The following is a 26,967-nucleotide window of genomic DNA, read 5'->3' as shown; positions in this document are numbered from 1 at the left end:
GATTCAAATGGGCTTGGACGCTTCATGTGGTGGAATGCTTGCTTGGCATGCATGAACTGCTGGCTCACGGACCTGATAAATTGGGAATGATGGTGCCTGCATGAAATCCCAGCAGATTTGAAGGTTAAGGTCATCCTTGAGTACACAGTATGTTTGAGTCTAACCTGAGCTACATGAGACTTTGTCCAAACACACACACACACACACACACACACACACACACACACACACACAACACAGAGAGAGAGAGAGAGAGAGAGGTATCAAATCTCTTCCAGAAGGAAGATACTATGTATATTCACCAAGGCTGTTCACTATACACATAGCCCTGAAAAAATAGTACAGGCAAATCTGTCAATGCCTTTGTGCAAAGAGCACAAGGCACTCATATGGATTCACCAGCTACCATCAGCCTCCTGGCTCTCTGGAATCTAGTAGATGAGTACGACAGCCAGAAAGGTCAGCTAGGAACACTGTCTTCTTACCAGTGAACGATACTTTCACCCTTGACACAGGGCTCATGTTCTATTGAGTGAAGATGGGTTGTTCTTCCTGGAATTCGTTTTTTCCCCCCTAGAACTGCTGTTTAAATTCTTTTGCAGTCAGACTATAAGATAGCACTTAGGTGATTAAATGTCTTCAAAATAAGCACACACGAAGTGAAGACGTCTCACATTTTGAGGGAGAACTGTCAATTAGGGAACATGTTATAATTTGTTACCCTGCTTCAAAAGTGAGTTTTGTTTTGGTTGGTTGGTTTTGGTTTTGGTTTGGGTTATTGTTTTTTTCAAATGGTCCTGCATTTTGGAATACTTAAAGGGTCTGGAGGGAAATTTACAAGCTGACTTGAATCGTTATGACTTAGCACCATTTTATAATCCTGCCCCAAGACAGATAGTGAATAGCGAGAAATAATTCTTTTTTCAAAACTGGCTTTTATTGAGCCTTCATGAATTCCTCTCAATTCGTTGGTTGAAGGTTGAGGAGTATTATTTGTTTGCTTGTTGCCATATTAGGGAGTGAACCTAGGGCCTTGTATCTGCTTGGCAAGTACTCTACCACTGAGCTACCTCCTGAGCCCCAGTGGAAAGGTTTCACAAGAAATGAATCCTTTGACAAATCTGAGAGGCTCTCTTGAGCTTAGGCTATATAATATCAGAGGCTGGAGATGTGTGGCTCAGCTGGTAGAGTTCTGCCTAGCATGCATAAAGTTCTTGGTTTAACCACCAGCAATGAATAAAATCAAACATAGCCGCAAAGACCTGGAATCCCAGTACTTGGTTAGTAGAGACAGGAAGATCAAGAAGTTCAAGGGCATCCTTGGCTACATAGCATGTTTGAAGCCAGTAGTCAGGTGGCAAAGGTGAGTGAATGTCTGGGTACAAGGCCAGCCCGGTATAATATATAGAATGTTCTAGGCTAGCCAGGGCTACATAGTGAGACCCTGCCTCAAAAAAAAATAGTAATAAAGTAAAAATAAATAAAAAGGAAGCACTCAACAACATTCAGAAAATATGCACTATGTGCTATAAGTTGTCTAAGGGTCAAAACCAAAAAAAAAAAAAAAAAAAAAAAGATCAATGGAAGAGGAATCAGGGTGACCAGGGTGTGTTTACTCTTGTGGGAAGGTGTTAGAAGGGAACACCAGGGGAAAGTTGTAGAAAATCAATAATTCTGGTGTTCTGAGAGGTGTGTGGGATGTGTGTATGCATGCATCTCTATATATGTGCATGTGTCTGTGGTTTCGGCTCCTGAATAGGCATGTTCACTGTGCGAAACATATTGAACAACACATTTAATGTACTTAACGTACGTAATACTTCAACAGAAATTGCTTTGAAAAGCCTGAAAATATTCTTTCTCCAACTCCACCCCACCTCTGTCAAAGCTGAATGTCAGTTATGTGAAATTTTGTTGCATGATTTGAAATATCTGGAGTATTTCACAAACCTACATTTCAACACCAGGCAGGTTGTGACTGTAGTTACACATAGGCTCATATAATTCAGCAACCAACATTGGGGATGTATCCCAGTGCTCCCCCCCCCCCCGGGCCCCCAGCAGTATATCCTGGGCATGACTTCTGTTTGTGAATGCCAATGTAGTTTCAAGAGGGACTGAGACCGAGGGAAATAGTGCCACTGACCGGAATCTGGAACTCTTCATTAGTATTCCTGAGTGGTGTTAAAAGTCCTTAGTGTATCCTGTTACTCCTTCCAAAAGTCTTTTTTCCTAGGCTAGGTATGATGGCACACACCTTTAAACTCGGGAGACTGAGGCAGGAGGATCAGAAATTCAAAGTTCGTCTCAGCTACATAGCAAATTCAGCTACATAGCAAATTCAAGGCCAGCCTGAGCTACATAAAACTCCCTCAAAATACCAACATGTGGCCTAGGCATGCATGATAGCAAATGCTTTTAGTCCCAGCAGAGACACTCAGAGCTATGTAAATTCAATGCCATCCTGGTCTAGTGACTTCTAAGACAGTCATGGCTACACAGAGAGACTCTCTGAAAATAAACCAAGTCATGGGAGGGTGTAAAGTGAGAGGAGGCGGTGGGGAGAGTAAAGAAAGAGGGAAAAAAAGTCTTTTCTCCAGGACATCCAGGGCTACACCAAAGAAACCCTGAAGAAGGGAAGTGTGGGGAGGGGGCAGTTTCTCTCCAAAGATGAGTCTTAGCTCATCTTTGCCAGCTGTGTGTACCACACAGCTTTCCTGTTGAGCACAGGAAACTGCATCCTGCAGTGTGTGGAATCTCTCAGAAACCCTGGCAAATCCCCTTGAGGCAGTGTCTGTCCTAGTGTGTGACTTACCAGACAGATACCACCTCAGGCATCTGCTGCCCCTTCTTCCCACAGGTCTCCTTCGTGATCTTTTAAGAACCTATGTTTCTCTGTGAGTAGGAAAACCTTTCCAGTCCAGCCATGCTTGCGACATTTAATGCATCCAGCCCTACAGACCTCTCATGCTCTCTCAATTCATTCTTACTAATGCTTGTTCAGTGTTTCACTTGCCTGGTCTCTGGCAAATGATGGGAGAGTATTCTCATATCACAAAGCACAGGGAAGCACCATAAGGTGTGTGCTTCAACTGTAACCTTTCTTGAGTAGTATTTCATACAAATAGCATCCAATGCTTTAATCCAAAAGGAAATTTCAGCACTGACGTAATGTTAGATTCTTCCTGTCCTGGAATCACAAAGACAGACAGACAGACAGACAGACAGACACACACACACACACACACACACACTCAAAGGCTATGTCAATATGGACTGGTAATGAGCAACAGAAACAGAGCCCAAGTCACTTACAGCAAGGACAGTAGCGTGCATGTAGACAGGAGCCATGGAAGTGAGTCGCAACTCTAGAAGCAGGACAAGGAACCATTGTAGCAATGGCCTACTAAGGATGTCATCTTCGCCTGCGCGATCTCTCACAGTAATGTAGCCTCCACAGTACTCAACTCCAAAGTCAAATGCCAGGAGCTAGGGATGGCCAGCACTCAATCATGGAATCTTTACCCAGCATACAAGAAGCTCTTGGTTCAAGCCCCAGCCTCAAATAAACTAGACGTGGCAGTGCATGACTGTCATCACAGCCCTTGGGGAGTAGAGCAAAGAGAATAAGAAATTCAAGATCATCCTGGCTATATATGGAGTTCAAGGCCAGCCTGGGCTACATGAGATTCTGTTTCAAAAAGAAAAAGAAGAAGTCAGAGAGGGTGCTGAGGTCAGGGAACTCCCCCTGCCAAGGCCAACCAGTCACCTAATTAGGCATTTAGGAACGGAGTAAGGCTGGCTCTGTTCTTTCAAAGACCACCACATAGATTACCATCATCCAAAGCTGGAATTGAGGGCTAATCCATTCCAGGCAGTATACCAGACTCTTCACAACAAAAGATGGCCCCTTCCATTCTCTTCAGCACCCAGAAAACGGGTGGCCTTTGAGTCTGCTTTCAAGCAAAGAGCAACTTCCACAAATACTATCACAGAAGCCAAACAGTGCAGCTACTGTGCATCGGGTTTACTGTGAGGAAAATGAGGGAGAGACAAGAAGTACCTTCCTCAGACACCACAAATCAGAGCAATAACACTTCTGGTCAAATGTGTCCCCACAAAAGACTGTCCAGAACACAACCATGCTTTAAAATGATTTCTGGCTCCAGGCATGCAGAATGAAGGCTACAGGTGAAGCACGCAGTATCAGTTTGGGACAAAGTGCCATGAAGCTACGCGTTTTTGTTTTTTTTTAAGAAGAAGAAAGATGACAGATAAGGAAGCACAGGCCCTTGCCCTGTGGGTCAACACTTATGACTCGCTGTTCGAATGAACTGTTACAAAACAACCTCCCTTTAAAAGGAGAGCCCGAAGACCAAAGTAACGCGAGCCATTTCACGAAGCAGACCACACGTTGGGATCTCTGGCCGCCGCCTGTCTGGAATCCTGGAAACCAGCCACAATGACTGAATCAAATCCCAGATGCTAGGCCTCAGCTCTAGATTTCTAAACGGCAACAGGACAGACAACGGGACAGACAAAAGGAGGTATTTACGTGAAATAGCATCTCCTTGTCTCATTTCTTCTTGTACGTTTTCCTGTCTTTCTAATGAAGTCGAATTTTTTGATTAATTTTCTTGACAATTTCGGGGACTTTGAATAATGTTTACCAACAAAATCGTAGAAAAAAAATGTGCTTTTGAATTTTCATCTTGTGATTGTGATTGAAGCCAGACTTCTGGGTCTTTTGTTAGTCCTCTGCTTATTCAGTTTCCATCAATCTATAGAAGCTTAAGTGTATGGTTTCCCCAAATAAGGTCAGGCGCACACACAGGTTCTGGGGTTAGGAAGGGAGGCAGCACTCTCATTCAACCACACACACTAATCAAATAAGCACACGTTCCTCCCCACCCCCCTCTTCCTCTACACTGCTACTGGGGAGAACAAAAGAAAAATGTTGGGGGGCATGGGTAACAGGACTCAGTGAAGAAACTGACTTCTCTGTCTTCCTTTTTGCTGGCAGATGGAAGGTCCCATCTTTGAACTAAATGAGTGATTTAAGTACTAATGTTAAATGGGACTAGGCATGCTTTTCAAATGTATATATTATATGTGTGTGTGCTTTTATCATGTGTAGTGGTGCTACATGTCTGTAAAAGTAGAGAAAGAAGGATCAGAAATTCAAGGACACTCACAACTACATATGAACTTCGAGGCCAGCATGGGCTACATAAAATCTCTTTTCAGAGGGAAAAAAAAATCATGAAGTGGGCTGAGATCAGGGAGTGGCCCTGCCTGGGGATAAAATAGGTACCCTGACTAGCTGTTTACAAGGTAGGCTTAAAGCTGGTTCTGACTTCATTGGTTTGAGGTTCAGCCTGACCTCCAGGAGTTCTCAAAGTTTATCTGTTACTTTTCTGTTGCTGTGATAGAAACAAAACAAACAAACAAACAAACAAAAAACAAAAAACCCACCGTGACCACAATAATTTATTTGTGCTTATGATTGCAGAGGAGTGCATGTCCACACTGACCTGGAAGGCATGGTGGCAGGAGCAGGAAGCTGAGAGATCACACCTAGACCACTCATGGGAAGTAGAGAGTGCCAACTGGAAGTAGAGTAGGGATTATAAAGTCTCCAAACCCTCTCCCCAGAGAACAGAGGAAGTGACGTACTTCCTTTGCCAAGGTTTACATTCTGTACGTTCCGACCTCCCCAAACACCACCCACTAACTGGGGACCAAGCACTGAAATCCAACAGCCCACCAGGGACAATTCTCGTGCAAGCCACAACACCCGGTGATCCTAAAGTGGGCTTGAGGACCACTCACCTAAGTAGATAATCCTGGAAATCTCTAAAATTACAAGAACTGATCATCTAAGTGTCCATCCAAGAGAATACGAGAACTCCCACACTTTACTGATAGAAGTGTCAATTATAGCAAGCATTTGGGGAAAATATTTGGCAGTGTTGCCAAAACCAAATGCTTGTCCTATTTCCTAACAATTTCACTCCTGAGTAGAACAGGGTACATATTCACCAACAGAAGTGGATGAAAATATCCACAGTAGTTTATTTCATGACTGTCCAAAACCAAAACCAAGGCCAGGTGTGGTGACTCATGCCTTTGATCCCAGCACTTGGGAGGCAGACAGATCTCTGTGAGTTCAAGGCCAGCCATCAATACATAGTGAGTTCCCGGACAGTCAGGGCTATGAAGAGAGACCCTGACTCAAGAGAAAAATGAAAACAATTAAAATGGCCACCAATATCAAAATACATATATTATGTTAGCTGTATACAAACCAAGACTATACAGAATGAAAGCCTGCCAGAGGCAACTTCCATAGACATAAAATTGAGTGAACCAAACTTATATAAACCAGCACTATAAGTCTGTGGTGTGTGGTGTGTGTGTGTGTGTGTATGTGTGTGTGTGTGTGTGTGTGTGTGTGTGTGTGCGTGCGTGTGAGTATGTGTACATGCATGCTGGAGAGGTCAGAAAAGCATGTCAAATCCCCTGTAACTGAAATTATAGCCAGTTGGGAACCACCAGGTGGGTGCTGAGAACTAAACTTGGGTTCTATGAAAGAACAAGCGCTCTTCATTACGAAACCCATCTCTCCAGCTCCTCCATCTTACTTTTTGAGCCAAGAGCTCTCCCCAGTGCTGGAGCTCACTGCTTCAGCTAGGCTGTCTCGCTGCCTCCAACAAGGAAGTTACAGATGTATATAGCATTACACCTAGCTTCTCTGTAGGTGCTGGCAACTGGAACTAAGGTCTTCACATTTGTACAAAAAGCACTTTACCTACTGACTCATCTTCCAGCCCAGTAAGTCTACTTTGAATAAGGTTCAGGCAGATAACACTAAGCTCTGGAGATGGACGTCAGCAAGAACTTACCCTGTGGTAGTAGAATGAACAAACAGGAAGCACTTGAGAGCAAATCTTCCCTCCAGAAGACATATTTTTTTCCAAGATATAATTTTCAGCAGTATCCACTTTAGTGCACTCCCTTGTCAACAAAAGACATCGAACCGAAATCACGAGTCTATGATAATTAAATGTCAAAGGCTAAACCAAACCAGGACTGCGGGTGCACACCTAGAACCACAATACTCAGCAGCTTGAGGCAGGGGGTTCACTGTGTATCCAAGGCCAGCCTGGGCTACAGAGGGAGAGCTTGTCTCCAAAATTAAGGTTTTGTAACAATGAAGTTAGCACTTAGCACAATTTCTGAAAGTGAAAAGCTTTAGCCAGGTGTTGTGGCCTCCGCCTTTAATCTCAGCACTCAGGAGTAAGAAGCAGTCAGATCTTTGAATTTGAGGCCAGCCTGGTCTACAGAGGGAGTTCCAGAACAGCCAGGGCTAAAAGTGAAAAGTCTTTAACCTATGCTATATAAACACACACACACACACACACACACCCCTCCAACCCTGACAGTCTGAGTTTGATCCCTGGAACCCATATGGTATAGAGAACTGATTTTCACAATTTGTTCTCTGACAAATTGTGTGACATGTGTGTGTGTGTGTGTATACACACATACACAATAATAAATAAATGTTATCTTTACACTTTAAATGATATATTTTTTAAAATGTAGCCAGAGATCCAGATGCCCTCCTGAGCCTGGAGAAAGGCTTCAGCTCCCTCTTGCCGACAGACAGTTTTCAGTCCCTGGCCCACCAGCCAGCCACGATCTGACCTGAGCAGACAATAATTTCCTTCTCCTGGAAGATACACTGTTTCTGTGTCCTTTGACTGTGTATGTCTGAGGTATCTGTTGCAGAAGCTAAACCTAGAATTTTTGCTTCTACAATCTTTGTGTTTTTATGTTTCCTGCTGTTCTGAAACTCTTGAAACTTGAAGGGAACAGTTCTCTTTAAAAAAAAAAAAATCCATTATATTCTCTGAGCTTTATGAACATCCCCAGCTAAACCCAAAGTCTGGTCCTGATGTTTAAGAGGAAATGAATGTCAGTCAGCACCTTAGAACCCCAGAAGAGATGCAATTGCTCTGACTTCATTCCATGGACAACATCTGCAGCTTTTTCCTAAGTAAGCCCCTGGAGAGGCCCTTGGAAGGATTTTTGCCTTCGGTTTCTTGGGAATTTACAGGAAAGGGGCTGTCTAGCTGAGCTCAGGAAATCCATGTTGCTACTCAGAGACCTAATTAGGATTGAAAAGTAGTTTGCACTGCACTAAATGACATTGATCCAAGAGCACTTGATCTCGGAGTACTGAAACAGCTGAAAGGTGCCTTTGAAAACAAAGAGCCCAGGGCTGGAGAGGTGGCTCACTGCTTCAGAGCACTTGCTGCTTTTGCACGGGATCCAGTTTCAATCCCCAGCCATCTGTAACTCCCGCTTTAGAGCATCTATCTGATGCTCTCTTGTGGGGTACCAGGTGTTGTGTCTGGCCAGCAGATCACAGCCTGGGTTTTAGCCTGGAAAGGCATTTTGGAAACCTGGAAGAGAAGAGGGGCTAGGTGGCGAGAGAAAGAAATGCAGCTAAGACAGGCATTCTGATCAAAGCTCAATTTTACTGTTCTGCACGCAGTTATAAAGCAGGGGAAGGGGGCCCGATTCCCGCCAATTAGTCTTGGGGTCCAATAGCAGGGTGACCACGTGCACGGCTCCGAACAGCAAAGTGGCAGGTTCTAGCAGTGGGCGTGGCAGAACGATAGAGCCGGCAAGCTCCACCCCTGAGCAAGCAGGTTTCAGGCTGGGGGAGGGGAGACTACAACCAGGTACTCACGCGATATACAGATGATCAGTCAGGCAAAACACTGAGACACATCAACTAGGAAAGTAAACAAATCTTCAAATAAGAGCACCCGAGACAAGACCCAAAGCCTATGTTTAACTCATCATAGAACTCAGTACTTTAATTGACAGTCAGTGGAACATTGCCCCAACCAATAAAATTCTCAGCAGTTTTCCTGGTGTGTATTTCCAGTTCAGTTATGGAGTCATTCCAGATGTGCTGAGCCAGGACAGTTCCACAGAGCTTGCTGCAGTAACTGACATGTTGTCTACCTGTGCCATATACTACAGTACCCATTTTCCACAGTAGCTGATAACTTGGCATTGAGGCAGTGTAACTGAGGAACTGGGTTTTAAATCTTATCTAAACAAAAATAGCTGTAGATGCCCAGTGCAGCGACGAAGGCAGGTCTACACGGGTAACTCTAACTTGCCTCTTAGGTGATACACTGTGTTTTAGAGTTTTTAGATTTCTTTCTTCCTTCACACCCTCTGGTGTCTGGGTCATATCTGGTTTTTTTTTTTTTTTTCAGAATTTTGACTAATGTTTTTCTTTTTTTTTTTCTAATTCTCCTCTGTACAGTAGGGTAGGCAGCTTTTCAAATAGCTTTTACTATTTAGACTAATTCATTCCGGGAAATGTTTAATAGTTTTGGTAGGACTGTTCGGTTTGGGGTATTGATGCACCGCTGAGGATTGAACCTAGGGCATATTTCATGCTCGCACAAACAGTCTAGAGCTCAGCTACACCTTCATCCGGGTACAGTTATTTGCTTTTATAGACTTTTTTGTTTATTTATTTTACGTATTTTTGTTTATTTATTTTTATTTTATGTATATGAGTATCTTGCCTGCATGTATACATGGATGTATACCATGGACATGCCTATGGCCAACAGAGGGTAGAAGGGGACATCAATCCCTGAGTTTCACACAGTTGTGAGCCACCCTATGGGTGCTGAGAGTCAAAGCCCAGATCCTCGGAAAGAGAAACAAGTGCCCTTAACACTGAGCCAGCTCTTCAATCCCTTGTGAAAAATATTATATATTTCAAGAATTGTGCATTACAAATCTCACCAAGGATTTAGTCCCGCTAGGTGACTGCTTAAGGACAATGATGTTTCAAAGCCCTTCATTTACCCCCCCCACCATGCTCCCCTATGCTCCCAGGGGGTCAGGACTGAACTCAAGGCCTAGCGCACCCTAAGTGAGCACTCTCCACTCAGCTGAGTGCTGTATATTGGTATTTGCATATTCCTGAAGGTGGCCAGAGTAACTCAGAAAATGAACCTAAAAGTAACAGAGGACCAGGAAGAAAGAAAGAAAGAAAGAAAGAAAGAAAGAAAGAAAGAGAGAGAGAGAGAGAGAGAGAGAGACCACTAAGGCATATGACATTAAATAGGAGACTACTGACTGCCAGTATACTTGGAGTTCCTACACAGTGAACTGCAGCCTAATCTTGGATGTAAAGAAAGTGCAACTCCAATGGGCAAGCATAACAGCTAAGTCTTAGCCAATCACAGTATTCCAAGTGAGCAGACTGTGTACCCAGAGCCCCATTTGGAGCAGCATCTAGCCAAGCCATTTCTTCGTGATTGTGCTTTCTTTCCATGCGACCAATATTGCCTTGAGAATGCTCTCGGTTTTTCTTCTCTGGTCCTGGGCAGCACTGCCTAATTCACAAATATCAGTCTTTGCTCAAATGAATTCTACTAAAAGTAAGCTATCAAAAATTATCGGGTTTTTTTTTTTTTTTTTTTTTTGTACTAAGCAAAGATTCTTTGTAATTCAAGCCGGGCTCTTCTAGGCCTTGTGTGCGCACATCTTCAGAGGCCAGCTGTAGCAGAGTCCTGATACTTATCATTTACTCAGAGCTTCTCATTCTCACTACACAATCTCGCTCAGCATCTGCTCCAGTTCTCCACTCTGTACCACCCACTTACACCTACACCCCTACTGTCAGATCTGCAGCCAAAATCCCATTGGGTTAGAGCCTAGCTTGGTTTCTGTTGCTGGGATAAACACAGTGGTCAAATACAACTCAGGGAGGAAAGGATTTATTTCATCTGACAGGCTACAGTCCATAATTGAAGGAACTCAGGGCAGGAACTGGAAGCAGGAACCATGGAGGAATGCTACTTACTGCCTTGCTCCCAAGTACACATCAACTACCCTTTTGTATACAGCCCAGGCCTAAGTACTAAGGATAATATGGCCTTCCCACAGAGGGCTGAGCCCGCCTACATTAATTAGAAATAGAGAAAAATGCCACACAGATGTGTACAATTTTTCAATTGAGACTCCTTCTTTCCAGGTGTGTCAAGTTGACAAGCAAGACCTTGCAGTTTTGTAAATCAATTATTTCCGAGAACTTCAACACCAAATGGTGTTACTTTCAGAGTGATAAACCATAGCAAAAAACAAAAAAAAAAAAAAACAAAAAAAAACCAAAAACTTCTAGACTGGGCCTAGTGATACACACCCATAGTATCAGCACTTGGAGAGCAAGAAGATTATCCTAGTTTGAGGACAGCCTGGACTACATAGTTGTAGACCAGGCTAGACTACAGTGTGAGAATCTTGTGTTTAAACCAAACCAAACCCAAACCAAGATTGCTTTGTAATCATACCCTAATACTAACCGTTCAAAACAGAAAAATAATCAGGCATCCCTTATCCTGATCAGTGTGAGTTCCTTGTCCTCCCTCTGCTGAGGTAAAATCTCTTACATTCATGACCAGATCACCCTGCTGTATCCCTGCTATGAACAGATCCAGTACACAACACTGAGGGGTTGCTTCCTTAAATCTTTTCCTGAATTGTTTTGGCATTGGAGGTCAAAGGAGTCTGCCACATTTTCTAGTTCAATTATCACTGTGGTTTTAATCCTTGAAGGCAGACCATGTTCACACATACACTCAGGTTTCTTGTAACTAATTACTGAATGGTTACTACTTCCTTTCATTCTTGTGATGCATGTTATATGCTTGTTGGACTAATTACTGTTAGGCATGACAGTAATTATGGCTTGCCTTTTTGCTGCCTGGTTTGTTAGTTGAGAGAGTCTTACTATGTAACCCTAGCTGGTCAGAAACTTATGGACCTTCTCCCATCTCTGCCTCTGGAGCGCTAGTATTATATGCCACCAGGTTTAGCCATTTTTATATTGATTTAAAAAAAAAAACCCAACCATTTATTATTACAGACCATCACTGTTAGCCATTTATATTTTATTTGATTGTTCTTATGGAGGGTTTTACATTTGTTTATTTTTATTTATTTAGGAAGGCGAGTACCGGGTCCAGCCTGTTTAGTTTTGCCCCAGGCTGTCCTCGAACTCGGGATCCTCCGGTCTCTGTACTTTAGTCTTCAGCCTTTGCCTACTGGGGTCCATCACCACAGCCAGCCTGTTTTTATTTTTGTCCCATCTGTTTTACTGGTTTGACGGAAACTAAAAAGAGTAAGCGCATCAACAAACGTTGCCACTGAAACGCAGCAGCCGGGTTAGTTTCACTTCGGGCCTTAGCTCCTCTCTCAAGGGACCACTCTGCGAGGCCCGCGGCCGCTCTGCGCAGGCGCCAAGTCCAAAGCACCTTAGCGTCCAATCCCACGCCCACGTTGGCTCGCCGGAACCTTAGGACTGGTGCAGGCTCTGTCGTCCGGCCCCAAGAAACGGAAGTTCCCTCCAGGAGGAGGCGGCACCGCCCACTGGAGGGCGGCGCCTGCGCTTCTGGGCGGGCGGTGCTGCGGCCGCTAGGGCAGTGACCGAGCATCTCCGATGGCGGCGTTCCGCCATTTCCGTTACCTCGGCCCCCGCGGAAGGGCTAACTCCCGGGTCCAGTGGAAGGCAATCCCGGCTCGCAGGGGCGCTCTGGTGCTCCCCGTGCCCAGGCTGCTCGAAGGTTGATTTCCTCCTCCCTTTAGGTGCTGTCATTGGAGCGGGCCGGAAGGCGCGCCGCCATGGCTGTACGGCCTCAGGGCCGTCCCCCGGGGTGGATTTCTGCAGGCTTTGTTTAGTAGTCAACCCCACCCACAGGAATCTCTCTGGGCGGGCCGGTTCCTCTCCCTGTCCCTTCCCCCGGGATCCTAACGTGGCTGCCTAAAAACAACGCCCCGCCAGCGTCTCGTGTCCTAGCCCCCCAGCCCCCCATGGCCCGTCCATTCCCTTCTGAGCCAGGGCCTTGAAGCTTGACCGATAAGTTTAGCCTGGAGCTAGAAAATTTCTCTTTTTTTCCCCTCCTGGATGTTGAGAGAGATTTAAAGACTGCTGGTCTGTTCCCTAAGCCTCTGGAAAATTTCACAGTAACTTTCCTGTGCTTTTTCTTCACGTTTGGACGATTTTAGTGCAGATGTGTGTATGCCCTTCCTATAATTGCATATTCCCAGGCGTCTGCATGCATTCAGGCAACACATGGTAGGGCCGACTCTTGCTGTCACTATAAAAGGTTTTGTATGTGCACACACATTGTACACACACACACATATACATACTCATACACACACTGGTAAATGGTAAAATGTACACTCATATATGAACTACAACTGCCATGAAATGTGTCTGATCTGGATTGGAGTGTGTTCGAGTGTAAAGCACAGCAGACTTTTGTTTTTGAGAATTAACACAAAAAGGAATTAAAATACCCTTTTATCAGATTTTGAAAGGACAGTATTGGGGCGAAGCTTAGGTGTAGCTCAGTAGTAGAGCACATACTTTAATCTGCCTAAGGCCCTGGGTATGAACTCTGCCACTGCATTTTAAAGGAAAAATATTTTAGCTAAGTAAAACTAGAATTAATTCCAACAAATTTTAACATACTATCACACATTTAAAAAATATCTTTGTGGCTTGAAATCTTTATATGAGATAGCATTGCTCTACAAAGGGTGCTTTCAAACAGTACCCTGTGGCCAAACACAGACTGCCCACATTCTCTTTTGAAATACAGTCTCTTGTAGCCCTGGCTGGCCTCTTTCTGACCACACTGGCTTTATGAGGTGTGCATAGAGGGGGGTGGGCTTGAGGAGGGTGCAAACTCAGTGCCCTGTGCATGTTAGGTAAGTGCTCCACGAACTGAGCCTCATCTTCAGACCCCCTCCCTCAACACACACACTTTAAAAAATAATTTGTGCTAATCAACTTAGATGTCTTCCTTAATTACTGTCCTCCCCCCTCCCTTTTTTGAGACAGGGTCTGACACTGAACCTGAAGCTCACCAGTTCAGCTAGACTGCCTGGCCAGTGAACTCCAAAGACTGACCTGTCTCTCCCTTCCCGTTGCTGGAATTACAGGTGTGCACCATAAGCCTGGCTTTTTATGTAGATGCTGGGGATCAAGACTCAGGTCCTCATTGCACAGCAAGCAGTTTACCACCTGAGCCATCTTCCCAGTTCCAGCCTGCCTTATTAGGTTTAATTGTATATAGATGTGTGGGTATATGCATGTGAGTGCCAGTCCTACAGGAGGCCAAAGGCATCAGGTTTTCCTAAAGCTGGGTTATAAGCACTTGTGAACTACCCAGTATAGGGTGGGAACTAAAGGGGATGTAGGGGAAGGAGGCAGGAGGGAGGATAGCCCAAGCCCGGCCAGCGTTCCTCCTATGCTCTGGGCAGGCAGACGCCGTAAGGCTGCCAGAAGCTTTCCACTCAGCCCGGGTGGGCATTTAAGCCACTGACCCCACTTGACAGGGGGTGGGGTGGGGTGGACAAGGGGCAGCCCCTGAAACCAGGGCCCCCAGGACAACACCCTGTTGCCCCGGCGTTATGGGAGCAAGGGCTGAAGGAAGAGAGGTAAGGGCTGAAGGAAGAGAGGTTCCCACACAGGTGAGAGTAAGTGTAGGGGGCCTTGATGAGCAGAGACAGTCTATGGTTTTAGAGCTTTATTGTAGAAAGGCAGGGGGAAAGAGAAAAGAAAGGCTAGAGAATAAGAGTAAGAGAGTGAGAGGAGAGGAGAGAAGAGTAAGGGGAGTAAGAGGAAGAGAGCGAGGTGGAGCCAAACAGCTCCTCTTATGGTTTGCTGTAATCTTTACTATTGCTAGGTAACTGGGAGGAGTTTAGCCTGAAGGTCAGAAGCTTGGGACATTGTCTACATGACTACTAGCCATGCTTCTCCTGTGGGGGTTGAGGGGAAAGTAACTTCGACAGGAGCCAGGGTCCAGGAGACACGAGGGAACGCCTTCCATCCCATGTAGGTGGGAATTACCACCACTGGGTCCCGGGGTTCAACATCTAGCCTCAACTGGAAACCAGGCTGTCTGTGCATAGCCCAGTGCCCCACAGTGTAGGTGCTGGAAACTGAACCTGGCTCCTCTAAGATAGCAGTACACAACTGCTTAACCATCACTCCAGCCCCATTCAGTATTTGCTATCTGTTTGTTCTGCTGCAAAAGTAATAGAGTTAAATAGTCCCTGCACCAGAAGTCTAAAGTATTTCCTATCTGTCCTTTTACAGAAAGTATTTGCTGGCCTCCTGTCCTGGAAAAATAGCTGGTATGTAGATATTAAATCTTTTTTAATGTTTTTTTTTTTAAGACAAAGTCTCACTATAAAGCTCATGTTGTCTAGACTTGACAAACATCCTGCCTTAGCCTCCAGAGTGCTAGGATATATGTGTCAGTATACTTAGAAAGATTTATTCATTTTTAAGTTACAGTTAATATATTTGTGGTGTGTGAATGCACATGTCGAAGTCAGAGGAGAACTTGTCAGTTCTCTTACTCTAGTACCTTCTAGGGACTGATCTCATGGTGTCAGGCTTGGAGGGCAAGAGCCTTTACCCACTGAGCCAGTTTGCCAGCCCCTGGCAATTTTTAAAATATTTTTATTATAAATTCACATAATTGTCAGCCACTTATAAAGACTGAGTGATTCATTAAACTATCTCTTTTGATTCACATATTAATCCAGGATGGCAGAGTCACCTTTTTTTAATTTTCTTTTTTATTAGATATTTTCTTTATATATATTTCAAATGCTATCCCGAAAGTTCCCTATACTCTCCCTTCACCCTGCTCCCCTACCCACCCACTCCTGCTTCTTGGCCCTGGTGTTCCCCTGTATAAAGTTTGCAATGCCAAGGGGCCTCTCTTCCCAATGTTAGCCAACTAGGCCATCTTCTGCTACATATGCAGCTAGAGATACGAGCTCTGGGGGCACTGGTTAGTTCATATTGTTGTTCCAAATATAGGGTTGCAGACCCCTTCAGCTCCTTGGGTACTTTCTCTAGCTCCTCCATTGGGGGCCCTGTGTTCCATCTTATAGATGACTGTGAGCATTCACTTCTGTATTTGCCAGGCACTGACAAAGGAGACAGCTATATCAGGGTCCTTTCAGCAAAATTATGCTGGCATATGGGTTTGGTGGTTGATTATAGGATGGATACCCGGGTGGGGTAGTCTCTGGATGGTCCATCCTTTCGTCTTAGCTCCAAACTTTGTCTCTGTAACTCCTTTCATGAGAGTCAGGCATTTTGAAGATGATGAAGTAGAGGCACAGGATGATCACCAACTTGTCTAGTATTCCCTCATTTTGAGGAACTATAGTTTCGTTTTCTTTTCTTTTTTTTTTCTTTCTTTCTTTCTTTCTTTCTTTCTTTTTTTTTTTTTTTTTTGAGACAGGGTTTCTCTGTGTATCCCTGGCTGTCCTGGAGCTCACTTTGTAGACCAGGCTGGCCTCGAACTCAGAAATCCGCCTGACTCTGCCTCCCGAGTGCTGGGATTAAAGGTGTGTGCTACCACTGCCTGGCTGGAACTATAGTTTCTTGAATATCCATATCCAAAAAACTGCTCAGACCTACTTGATTAGCCCACAATGGACACCATTGGGTTTTTTGATCTAGGATTTTTAAAATTTTTTGTTAGCATACAGAATAAATACTAAGGAGTTTCATTTGTTTGGTTTGGTTTTTTTGTTTTGTTTTGTTTTTTTTTGTGAGGGGTGGTTCTTGAGACAAGGTTTCTCTCTGTAACCCTGGCTGTGCTGGAACTCTATCTGTAGACCAGGCTGGCCTCAAATTCACAGAGATCCACCTACCTCTGCCTCCCGAGTGCTGCAATTAAAGGTGTGAGGCACTGGTTCACCATGGGCTCATCCTTACTCAGCTCAGCATCATAGGTTTTGTTTGTAGCTATCATTATGCTTTATTCTAATTTATCTCCCATACCCACTGTCCTTTCCATGTTTCCTTCCCCTCTGATGGATTCCTTTCCATGCTCTAGTTAATGCACCCTTCTGCTTTCATGTCGCATGTATTCGTTACCCTCTCCCCCACCCTCTTCTCGTTATCATTGTTCTATTTTTATGGTAGAAGAGTTCTGAATGACTAAAAAAAGAACTAGAATTGAGGTGGATTTTGTTTTCCAGGACTTTCCAGGATACAGTGAGTGAGTACAAGCAAGTTGCTGTAGAGTGACAAGAACCTCACAAGCTAAAAGAAGAGAAAGCATTTTGGACATTGCGTAACAGAAGAGAATATCTACTAAGGTGCTTGTCAGGTATGTGCAAGGGAACAAAATAAGTATTATTATTTTGTGATAAATATAGAAAAAGATGTTTTTAAATACGGTGTCTTAGGGTTTTACTGCTATGAACAGACACCATGACTGAGGCAAGTCTTATAAAAAACAACATTTAATTAGGGCTGGCTTACAGGTTCAGAGGTTCAGTCCATTATAATCAAGGCATGATGGAGCATGGAGCATGGCAGTATCCAGGCAGGCATGGTGAAGGCAGAGCTGAGAGTTCTATGTCTTCGTCCAAAGGCTGCTAATGGAAGGCTGACTTAGGGTGAGAGTATTAAGCCGACACCCACAGTGACATACCTACTCCAACCAGGTCACACCTATTTTAACAAGGCCACACCTCCAAATGGTGCCACTCCCTGATCCAAGAATATACAAACTATCACATATGGTAAACATGAAAACACTGTAGTTACTTGATGTTTCTCCCAGACTTTCTCAGTTGCTTTATGAAGTTCATATCCCAGGCTTACTGTGCAACTTGAGGTAACCTGAGCAGAAATAGCACCATACACTTGCTCAGTAAACATTCATTGCCTCCCACTGTTAAGAGAGATATATTACAGACTATCAGGAATTGTTTATATCACAACATTTACTGCATTACAATCACAGTTGTAGAGGTTTTCATTTGAATTGTATACAAAAGTATTTTTAATAGTTTCTTATGTAATAGGACTTATTTAACAAAGTCTGAAGTTAGAGAGGTTCTGTGTATCTAGTCCATCAGCAGGACTGCCGCTCTTTTTGGTACTAATGGCAACCTATTGGTCAGGTGGGTGGAGGGGTCAGTTTCTGGGTGTGACTTAAATCACAGTTGGCTGGAGAACTGAACCAATGTCCAAGTCCTACCCTCAAAGGCTCCAGTTCACTCTATCTGGGATGAGGCTCTGGCACTGCTTGATTTAGTTTTTGTTGACTTCCCTGGATGATTCTACTACACAGCCATGATAAGAACCACCTGTGGTGATAGCAGGAAGCCAGGTTTAGGGAGCTGTTGGAGCAAAGGCACAGCTGGGAAATGGAGCTATGCTTGTCTGTGGTTGAGAGTGGTCAAGGCAGAGAGCCAGCATGAGGTGCTGTTTATGGAATCCACTTACAGGCTCCATTCTCGTGGGTGGAGAGAACTGTCTGAAGGACTTTAAGCAGGAGAAACACACACACACACACACACACACACACACACACACACACGAGTTAATATGGCCAACCTCTATCTGCAAGGAAACCCCATGTTATAGCTTCAGTTCCAGGGAGCTCTGATACTTTCTTCTGGCTTCCACAGGTACCAGGCATGTATGTGGTGCACAGACATACATGCAGTACATATAGGCAGGCAAAACATCCATACACATAAAATTACAAAAAAGACCCTACAATAGGAGAATTTTAAAAAATACATATATGTGGTATGTGGCACATGAATTTGCAAAAAGGGATTACTGGTTATTGTTTTTCACAACTTTCTGTAAATCTAGAAGTATTTCCAAATAAAGAATAAGTGGAGCATCTGGATGTGACCTTGTTTTTCCAACAGTCAAATGTCATCACATTGAGTTCTGTTGAATTTCAGGGTTCATTAGACCTGCTTCCCAACCTGTAATGCCTATTTCTTTACATTGATTCAGACATTAGCATCCCTCTTTTGTTTTGTTTCCTTTTTTATATTTAAAAAAGTACCACTACAAATATTATAAAGGCATTAAGTATCTTAGTCTCATGGCTGATTATGAGGAGAAAATAGCCCAGTATTTGCTTAGCATTGTCTTATGGATGCTTATGTGAGCATGATTTTATACCCAAAATGATCATCACATTCCAACCAAGATGAGTCAGGGTCTCATGCATTCCAGACTTGCCTCAGCTTTTCTGTGTATCTAAAGATGGCATTAAACTCCTGTTCTTTCTGTCATCACCCACAAAGTACTGGGATTGCAGATATACGCCACCATGCTAGGTTCCTGAAGAATCTTAATCTAGAAAAATACTGATTTGTATTATTGTGGGAAACTTATAGTGGATATTCTAGAAAGTCTCTGAATATTCTGCTTAAACTTTGCAGAGCCACTTTCCTTCTGTTATTGAGAATCAAAATATTGAAAGTTGAGTAGTTCATGTCACTGTTGTATCTAATTTGCCACACCTGTTTATATTACTCCTTAAGAAAACATCACATGGACAACTGACAGAAGTTCTAGTTTATTATCCAGGAGCTGCAACTAGTAAAGGCCAGCTTAAAAAATTGAACCACCTTTTTCTCTTTTTCTTTGCAGCTGTGAAAATGTCTGACAAGAACCAAATCATTGCCAGGGCTTCCTTGATTGAGCAACTGGTGTCTAAAAGGTATTTTGAGGATATTGGTAAACAGCTTACTGAGCTAGAAATGATTTATGTGTCTAAGGAGCATCTGCAGGAGACAGATGTAGTCAGAGCTGTTTACAGAGTCCTCAAAAACTGCCCATCAGTGACTTTAAAGAAGAAGGCCAAGTGTCTGCTGGCCAAGTGGAGAGGTTTCTATAAGAGTACACACTGCAAACCAAGGCAAAGCCCTAAAGTACTCCACACAAATGCTAATAAAGAAGAAAGTGCAGCAGTTTCTCAGGATGTAAGCCAGGATGAAACCTCAGGCTCTAGCCATAGTGAGATCATGGGTCTCTGCAGTTCTCTCTCTAGGCTGTTACCCCAAGATGCTGCAAAGCCTGCTGCAGCAATTGGATCTGAAAGTAGCACTGCTCAAATGGAAATTAATGAAGGATATTTGAAGGGTGATGACTCTGAATGCACTCGCAAGAGCTCAGGTGTGTTTCAAGGTACTTTAGTGTCTGTGAGATCTAAGTGCGTAGAACTTCTTTACACAGCATTAGCTAGTTCTTGCACAGATCACACAGAAGTGCACATATGGCAGAACTTAGCAAGAGAAATTGAAGAGCACATTTTTACCCTTCATTCAAACAATATCAAAAAATATAAAACTAGTATTCGAAGCAAAGTTGCCAATTTGAAAAACCCCAGAAATTTTCATTTACAACAAAACTTCCTCTCTGGAACCATGTCTGCAAGGGAGTTTGCTGAAATGAGTGTCTTGGACATGGCAAGCCAGGAACTCAAGCAACTGAGAGCTTCCTACACAGAATCCAGCATTCAAGAACATTGCCTTCCCCAATCAGTTGATGGCACATGGACAAATAAAATTAAGTGTAGGCGCTGTGATAAATACAACTGCAAGGTCACTGTGATTGCCAGAGGAACACTTTTCCTTCCAAGTTGGGTGCAGAATTCAAACCCAGATGAACAAATGACCTATGTCATTTGTAATGAATGTGGGGAGCAGTGGTACCATAACAACTGGGTATGCTTGTGATTTGTAAATAATCCTTTTAAGGGCATATGTTTTATATGTATAACCTAACCTTTTGTGCTTGGTTTTTGGTTGTTGTTGTTTTGTTTTTAGTTTGTTTTTTTTTTCTTTTCTTTTTTTGTTTTCCTTCGAGACAGGGTTTCTCTGTTTAGCCCTGGCTGTCCTGGAGACCAGGCTGGCCTCGAACTGAGAAATCCACCTGCTTCTGCCTCCCAAGTGCTGGGACTAAAGGTGTCCGCCACCACTGCCCGGCTTGTGCTCTTTTTTTTTTTTTTTAACAAAATCTTAATCTTATTTTTGCCTTTGGGTTTTAGTTCATGAAAGATGTCATTATATAGCCAAAGGTGGCCCAGTCTCATGAGTGCTTGCATTATAGGCGCACCTGGCTTTATATACTGCTCTTACTACAACCCTAAGACTAAGGAAAGAGAGTTATTTGCCAGAGTGTAGGCCATAGAAAGCTATCACACTACTTTGTGGCCACTTAGTGCTTTACTCAGAGTGGCACTGTAGCTCCACACTACCTGAGAGCATGTTAGAGATGAAACTCTTGCTCCTTAAGTCCTGATCTGCATTTTAACAGAGTCCCCAGGTTATCCTCTGGGGTATTTTGAGAATCACTGACATACATAGCATTAGGCCTGAAGTTCTCAGGAATGACTATATATTAGAATTTTCTGGAGAACATTGAAATGTACTGGTGCCAAGGGCCAAGCCTATACAGTTCAATATGAACCTATGGCCTGGACCCAGTAATCAACACTGCTCTGGTCATTTCTTGGTTCCTGTTAAGTTGCAGTTAGAGTTAGGAACTACCTGTAGATAGTCTCTCATTTGAGCCTTTCTATAGTTCTGAAGAAATTAATGTTATTCTGGAGTTTACAGATGAGGAAAGCAGCCCACTTGCCCAGGTTACACAACTGTATGTAGTCGGCTTCACACTGATCCCAGGTTTTCCAGCTTACTTCTCAAGCAGGTGTGATGGCACATGCCTGTGGTCCAAATACTAGGGAGAATGAGGCAGGGGATTTATGTGAGTTCCGGCCAGTTTGACTTGCAAAGTTCCTGTCTCAAAACTGTTAAAAGGGAATCCTGTTTCAAGCCTGTAATCATAGCGTTGGGAATGCTAAGGCAGAATCCCATAGTTGAGGGCAGCCTGAGTTAGATAGAGAAACACTGCCAAACTCAAAAATATTCAGTCTGAGGATGACTTAATATTGACTTTGTAAGAAGTATACTCTTGGAAATAGGTGCTAAGCAAATAGTGTTTGGGACCTCTAAGCTTATGTGACCGGAGTTTTACTCTTTTGTCCTTAATTTTCTCATTTTCTTTTGACTGGTGAAAAGTTGCAGTGTAAGTTAGAATTTGGCTCGAAGCCTGCTTCCTTAGTTGAATGCCCTGTGTTTTGTTTTTTTTTTTTTTTTTGAGCACTTCAAAAAGTATGATATATAGTTCCTTAATGTTAGGACTCTATATACCTTCAGAGGCATGTGTGTTGGGATTGAAATTCAAATTCTGATCATGTGAAAATGGCACTAGTTGTTAGAGGAAGTCTCTCCTTCAATCTCAGCATTTACTTACATACTAACTGAAGAGAAAATCACGTCTCCTAGTTCTTTGTAAACAGTGTTTACTGATTTGTATGCTTATTCACAAGCCTTTTTATGTGACCATGACTAATTTTTTTCCTTAAAAATAATAAAATGATTGTCTTTCTGGGTTTTGATTTTTTTTTACCATGTAAAACAATTTTATACATAATCAACACAAAACCTTGCATATATGTGCTCCTTTTACAGTTAATCAGGTGATTAGATATACATTTTCTCTTTTGTTGTTTGACAACAATATGTGAAGAGTTTCTATTTTTATAAGACTAGCTTCACTCTGTTGCCTAAGCTGGGTTCAAACTCACACTGGCTGGCCTTAACCTCCAGAGTGCTATGATTGGCAGTGTAAGCCACCATTCATTGATTTTATCATATTAAAGAGTTTTTATCTTAGTTCCATATGAACTCATATTTTAACTAGTTATTATCCCCTAACTCCCCAGTATTCCTTCATTGGGATCTGTAGGCTTTTCTTTATATTTTTACCTCCGTATGACAGTTCCCCAATAGTTGCATAAAACTAGCAAACATTTCTGTTTTAGGTTTTTTGAAGAAATCAACTTGAAGCTGTCAAGTCTGAGTTATATTTTGTTATATTTTCTCCATATGGCATTCCAGGGTGGTTCACCATGGTGCAATGTGTTAGTCCTTTACAGAGTGACTTACAGAGTCATCAACAACTCAAAGCTTTCCCAAAATGTGGTTTCATGTGACTTGGAATGATCTTAAAACCTAGACAGTGGTTGTGCAAGAGCAGCACACACAGCCTATAAAAACCTTGTTTCATTTGTCTAAATCAGTTTGATGTTTGGATTTTCTATGTAACTATGTATTGTTTTTTATATTGCGATTTTGTAAGCTACATTTACCAAAAATAAAAGTATTTGAAATGTAAAAATCTCTTATTCTCCAATATTTTTTTAATTGTATGAGATCTTCCTTATTTCCCATAAGCTCTGTCAGTTAGTTTTGCAACAAGAGATAGGGAAATGGTGATGTAGGTTTCATTCTTTTGGTCAGTGAGACAGTTACATTTTCTAAATATAGACAATGATTTTACACTGTGTCTTATCCCCTAAAAAGAGAAAGAAGTTTCCCCCTCACTCTTTTATTCCCTAAAAGAGAGAAAATAGTTTCTCTTTTCTTCTCCTCTACTCTCCCTCTCCTCTCCCTCTCCTCTCCCTCTTTCTCTCCCTCTCCTCTCCCCCTCTCTCCCCCTCCCTCTCCTCTCCCTCTCTCCCTCTCTCTCCCCCTCTCTCTCCCTCTCTCTCTCCCTCTCCTCTCCCTCTCCTTCTCTCTCTCCCTCTCCTCTCCCTCTCTCTCTCCCCCCTCTCTCCCTCTTTCTCTCCCTCTCCTCTCCCTCCCTCTCTCCCTCTTTCTCTCCCTCTCTCTCTCCCTCTCCTCTCCCTCTCCTCTCCTTCTCTCTCTCCCTTTCCTCTCCCTCTCTCTCTCTCTCCCTCTTCCTCTCCCTCTCTCTCTCCCTCTCCTCTCCTCCTCCCTCTCTCCCCCTCCCTCTCCCTCCCTCTCTCCCTCTCTCCCCCTCTCTCCCTCTCCCTCTCTCTCTCCCCCTTTCTCTCCCACTCCCCCTCTCTCCCCCCTCCCTCTCCCCCCTCCCCCTTCCCCTCCCCCTCTCCTCTTCTTCTTTTTGTTGTTGTTGCAGGGTTTCTCTATATAGTCCTGGTTTCCTGGAACTCACTCTGTAAATGAAGCAGGCTAGCCTCAATCTCAGAGATCTCTCTGGCTCTGCCTCCCAAGTGCTAGGATTAAAGCTGTATGCCATCATTGCCCAGCCAAAGGAGTTTTGTTTTGTTTTGTTTTTTGTTTTTTTTTGTTTTTGTTTTTGTTTTTTACAATTGCTGATGGGGCAGATTCTAATTTAAAATGGCCCTTATAGGAGCAAAGAGCAATTCTGAGGACTCCAAGATTCCGGGAAGGTGCCTGCTAATAAGGAACAGCTGATGTGAATGAGACATGATGTAAAGGACTCCACAGAGTTCCTGAGGTCCATTGTAAGTCATGATAACAATAAGGACTTGGAGGCTTTGGGGGTCTAGGGTGGTTTGTGTTTAAAAAAAATTATTGAACTTAGGTGATTTGTAGTCATGGGATTTGAGTGCCTTTTAGGAAGACCATTGTAGCTGCTTTGTTGAGTGATGAGAGAAACAAGGATGGATGCAGGAACACCAAATAAGTGACCATTAACAATGGTCAAATTAAAGTATAGAAAAAAATAAGCCAGGCGGTGGTGGTGCATGCCTTTAATCCCAGCACTCAGGAGGCAGAGGCAGGCGGATTTCTGAGTTCGAGGCCAGCCTGGTCTACAGAATGAGTTCCAGGACAGCCAGGGCTACACAGAGAAATCCTGTCTCGAGAGAGAGAGAGAGAGAGAGAGAGAGAGAGAGAAATAAAAAAAGGAAAAATATACTTTGGCTGCATCCTGATGGTTAATGGACCCCTTTGCAGTTTTGCAAATGTCTGTTTCATAGAATATGCCCAATCCAAAATTTCCTCCCTGTGGCCAATCATCAGATAAATAACAGTGCAGAATGTGAGCACTAAATACATATAGCCTGTACCCCAGTCTCCATGGTAACGGCATAGGGTGGGAAATCCATTTTAATAGCTGAATGTGGGAAGGTTTCCTCCTTTGTTCGTACAACTTTTTAAAGTGAAGGCTTGAGTACAATCGTGGCTCTGTCTCTTCCCCGGTTAGGTTAGTTCCTGTGATGAGAGGCTTCTTTCATTCCCTGATAGCAATTCTAAGTGCCAGGCAGGAAGCCTGTGGCTGGCAGTACTACATTGCCTTGGCTGGGCTGGGCCTTCCTCTTTTAGGCCAGATTGCTTTGTTGTTGTTGTTGTTGTTAGGTTTTTTTGTAGCACCCAATAAATGCAAACTATTTTGCCAAAATAATTTTCTCTCTTTCAGAGGTAGTTATTGTAAGCACCTAGATTGTAAAAAGTAACTTCTTAGTTTCAGAAGATTGCCACAATCAGATGTGTGAACCAAGGACATATTTTAAGTTGGGTTGTCAAATTATTACATGCTGTCACAAATTTTCTGTTGGAAGGATTGCACATTTTGCTTTGCCAGGTGCCAACTTCTGATACACAGGATCCTTCTTGAGTCCTTTTTGTGACATCATGTGGTCATCTGATATTTAGAAATATATTTTAAAATAAAAGGACTTAAAAATTAAGATGTAAACATATGCACACAAGGTAGCTGAGGCTGGCCTCGGAGTTCTGATATGATTTTTTTTTTGTGGATGTATGTTCTTGCTTTCTTTAAAATTCAAAATGAGCTGAGCTAGGCAATGGTGGCATATGCCTTTAATCCCAGCATTTGGAACAGAGGCAAGCGGATCTCTTGAGGTGGAGGCCAACTTTGTCTACAGAGCAAGTTCTAGGACAGCCAGGGCTACACAGAGAAACCCTATCTTGGGAAAAAATGAAAATGAAACATGAATATAAAAATCAGTTCCAGGTAGTTACCAGTTTTTCAGATAGCATTTCATGTAAATCAGGCTCGGTTTGAACCCACCACTTACTATGAAGCCATAACCCAAGATGACCTTGAACTCATAATCCTCCTGTTTCTACTTTCCTTAGTGCTAGGATTATAGGCATGTACCATTGTGCTTGATTTTATTGGGCACTGGAGATTGAACCAGGGTTTTGTGCATTCTGGGCAAATGCTCTACTGACTCAACCACATCCCTAGCCCTACTCATGACACATCTCTAAAAATCTAAAATAGGCATAGAAACGTTACAGAAAAAGAAGCCAATTAAAATACTATCCATTGAGGCTAGAGAAATGACTCAACGGTTAAGAGCACTGACTGCTCTTCCAAAAATCCTAAGTTCAAATCCCAGCAACCACATGGTGGCTCACAACCATCCGTAATGAGATATGATGCCCTCTTCTGGTGTGTCTGAAGACAGCTACAGTGTAGTTACATGTAACAATAAATAAAATCTTAAAAAAATAATATCCATTTAGAAACCAGTTTTTCAGAATATGATCACTTCTGAAATGATGTAAACTCAGTTGCAGCTGCTTATAAAAGATGCCAAATAGCATCATAATTCACCAAATTTACCCTTGGAGATTGAAAAAAATTGAAGAAGTTTCCAGGAGTACCTATGAGGCCCTGAGTCATCTCCACCTACTGTGCCTCTCCTTAAACCAGTGGTTTTCAAGCTTCCCAATGCTGTGACCCTTTAATACAGTTCCTCATTTTCTGGTGACCCCCAACCATAAAATTATTTTCATTGCTACTTCATAACTGTTAATGAATCATAACCGTGCTTTCTGATGGTCTTAGGCCACCCCTGTGAAAGGGTCGTTTGATCCATAATGGGTTTACTGGTTGAAATCCACTCCCTTACATCCTAGAAGACCCAAAGCTACAAAGAGTTTCAATTTTCCTTCCTTGGCCACAATATGAGCGCAACATGGCACTTAACCAAACTGCATTGCACATAACTTATCTGACAGCTCAACTCATGCATAGCTCAGTGGAAGAAGCTGGAGTGTCTATCACCCATGTCTAACAGCAAAGGGCCCCACGATTTAAGTGGACTCTGTCTTGGTATTTATGAGGCCAGTGGGCTATTGTTTTTTCTTAGCTTTAGTGTTTTGTCAGGCAGGAGGTTTCTTTTTCTACAGTTTTGTTTCCATTCAGTTGATGGACTTTTTGCTCACACCGTT

At 43.1% G+C, this 26,967-nt stretch overlaps 1 protein-coding gene across 3 annotated transcripts; it reads left to right on the top strand.

The window, feature by feature from the left end:
• Positions 1 to 4,360: 4,360 nt before the first annotated feature.
• Positions 4,361 to 23,154, top strand: Tceanc (transcription elongation factor A (SII) N-terminal and central domain containing). 3 transcript variants are annotated; one of them, XM_011247827.3, is made up of 5 exons: positions 4,361 to 4,547; positions 13,958 to 14,058; positions 15,218 to 15,255; positions 17,128 to 17,258; positions 19,559 to 23,154. In XM_011247827.3, the coding sequence occupies exon 5, from the start codon at positions 19,567 to 19,569 to the stop codon at positions 20,644 to 20,646; it is 1,080 nt and encodes a 359-aa protein (XP_011246129.1). In that variant the 5' UTR covers positions 4,361 to 4,547; positions 13,958 to 14,058; positions 15,218 to 15,255; positions 17,128 to 17,258; positions 19,559 to 19,566; the 3' UTR covers positions 20,647 to 23,154. The 3 variants fall into 3 exon arrangements, with proteins under 3 accessions (XP_011246129.1, XP_006528926.1, NP_001007578.2); XM_006528863.4 differs by lacking the exon at positions 4,361 to 4,547 and adding an exon at positions 9,583 to 13,824; NM_001007577.2 differs by lacking the exon at positions 4,361 to 4,547 and adding an exon at positions 12,486 to 12,671 and having other exon boundaries at positions 19,559 to 23,152.
• The last annotated feature ends 3,813 nt before the right edge of the window (positions 23,155 to 26,967 follow it).

The sequence above is a fragment of the Mus musculus genome, chromosome X, assembly GCF_000001635.26.
Source record: "Mus musculus strain C57BL/6J chromosome X, GRCm38.p6 C57BL/6J".
NCBI lineage: Eukaryota > Metazoa > Chordata > Mammalia > Rodentia > Muridae > Mus > Mus musculus.
This window is presented reverse-complemented; position numbering and strand designations above follow the sequence as displayed.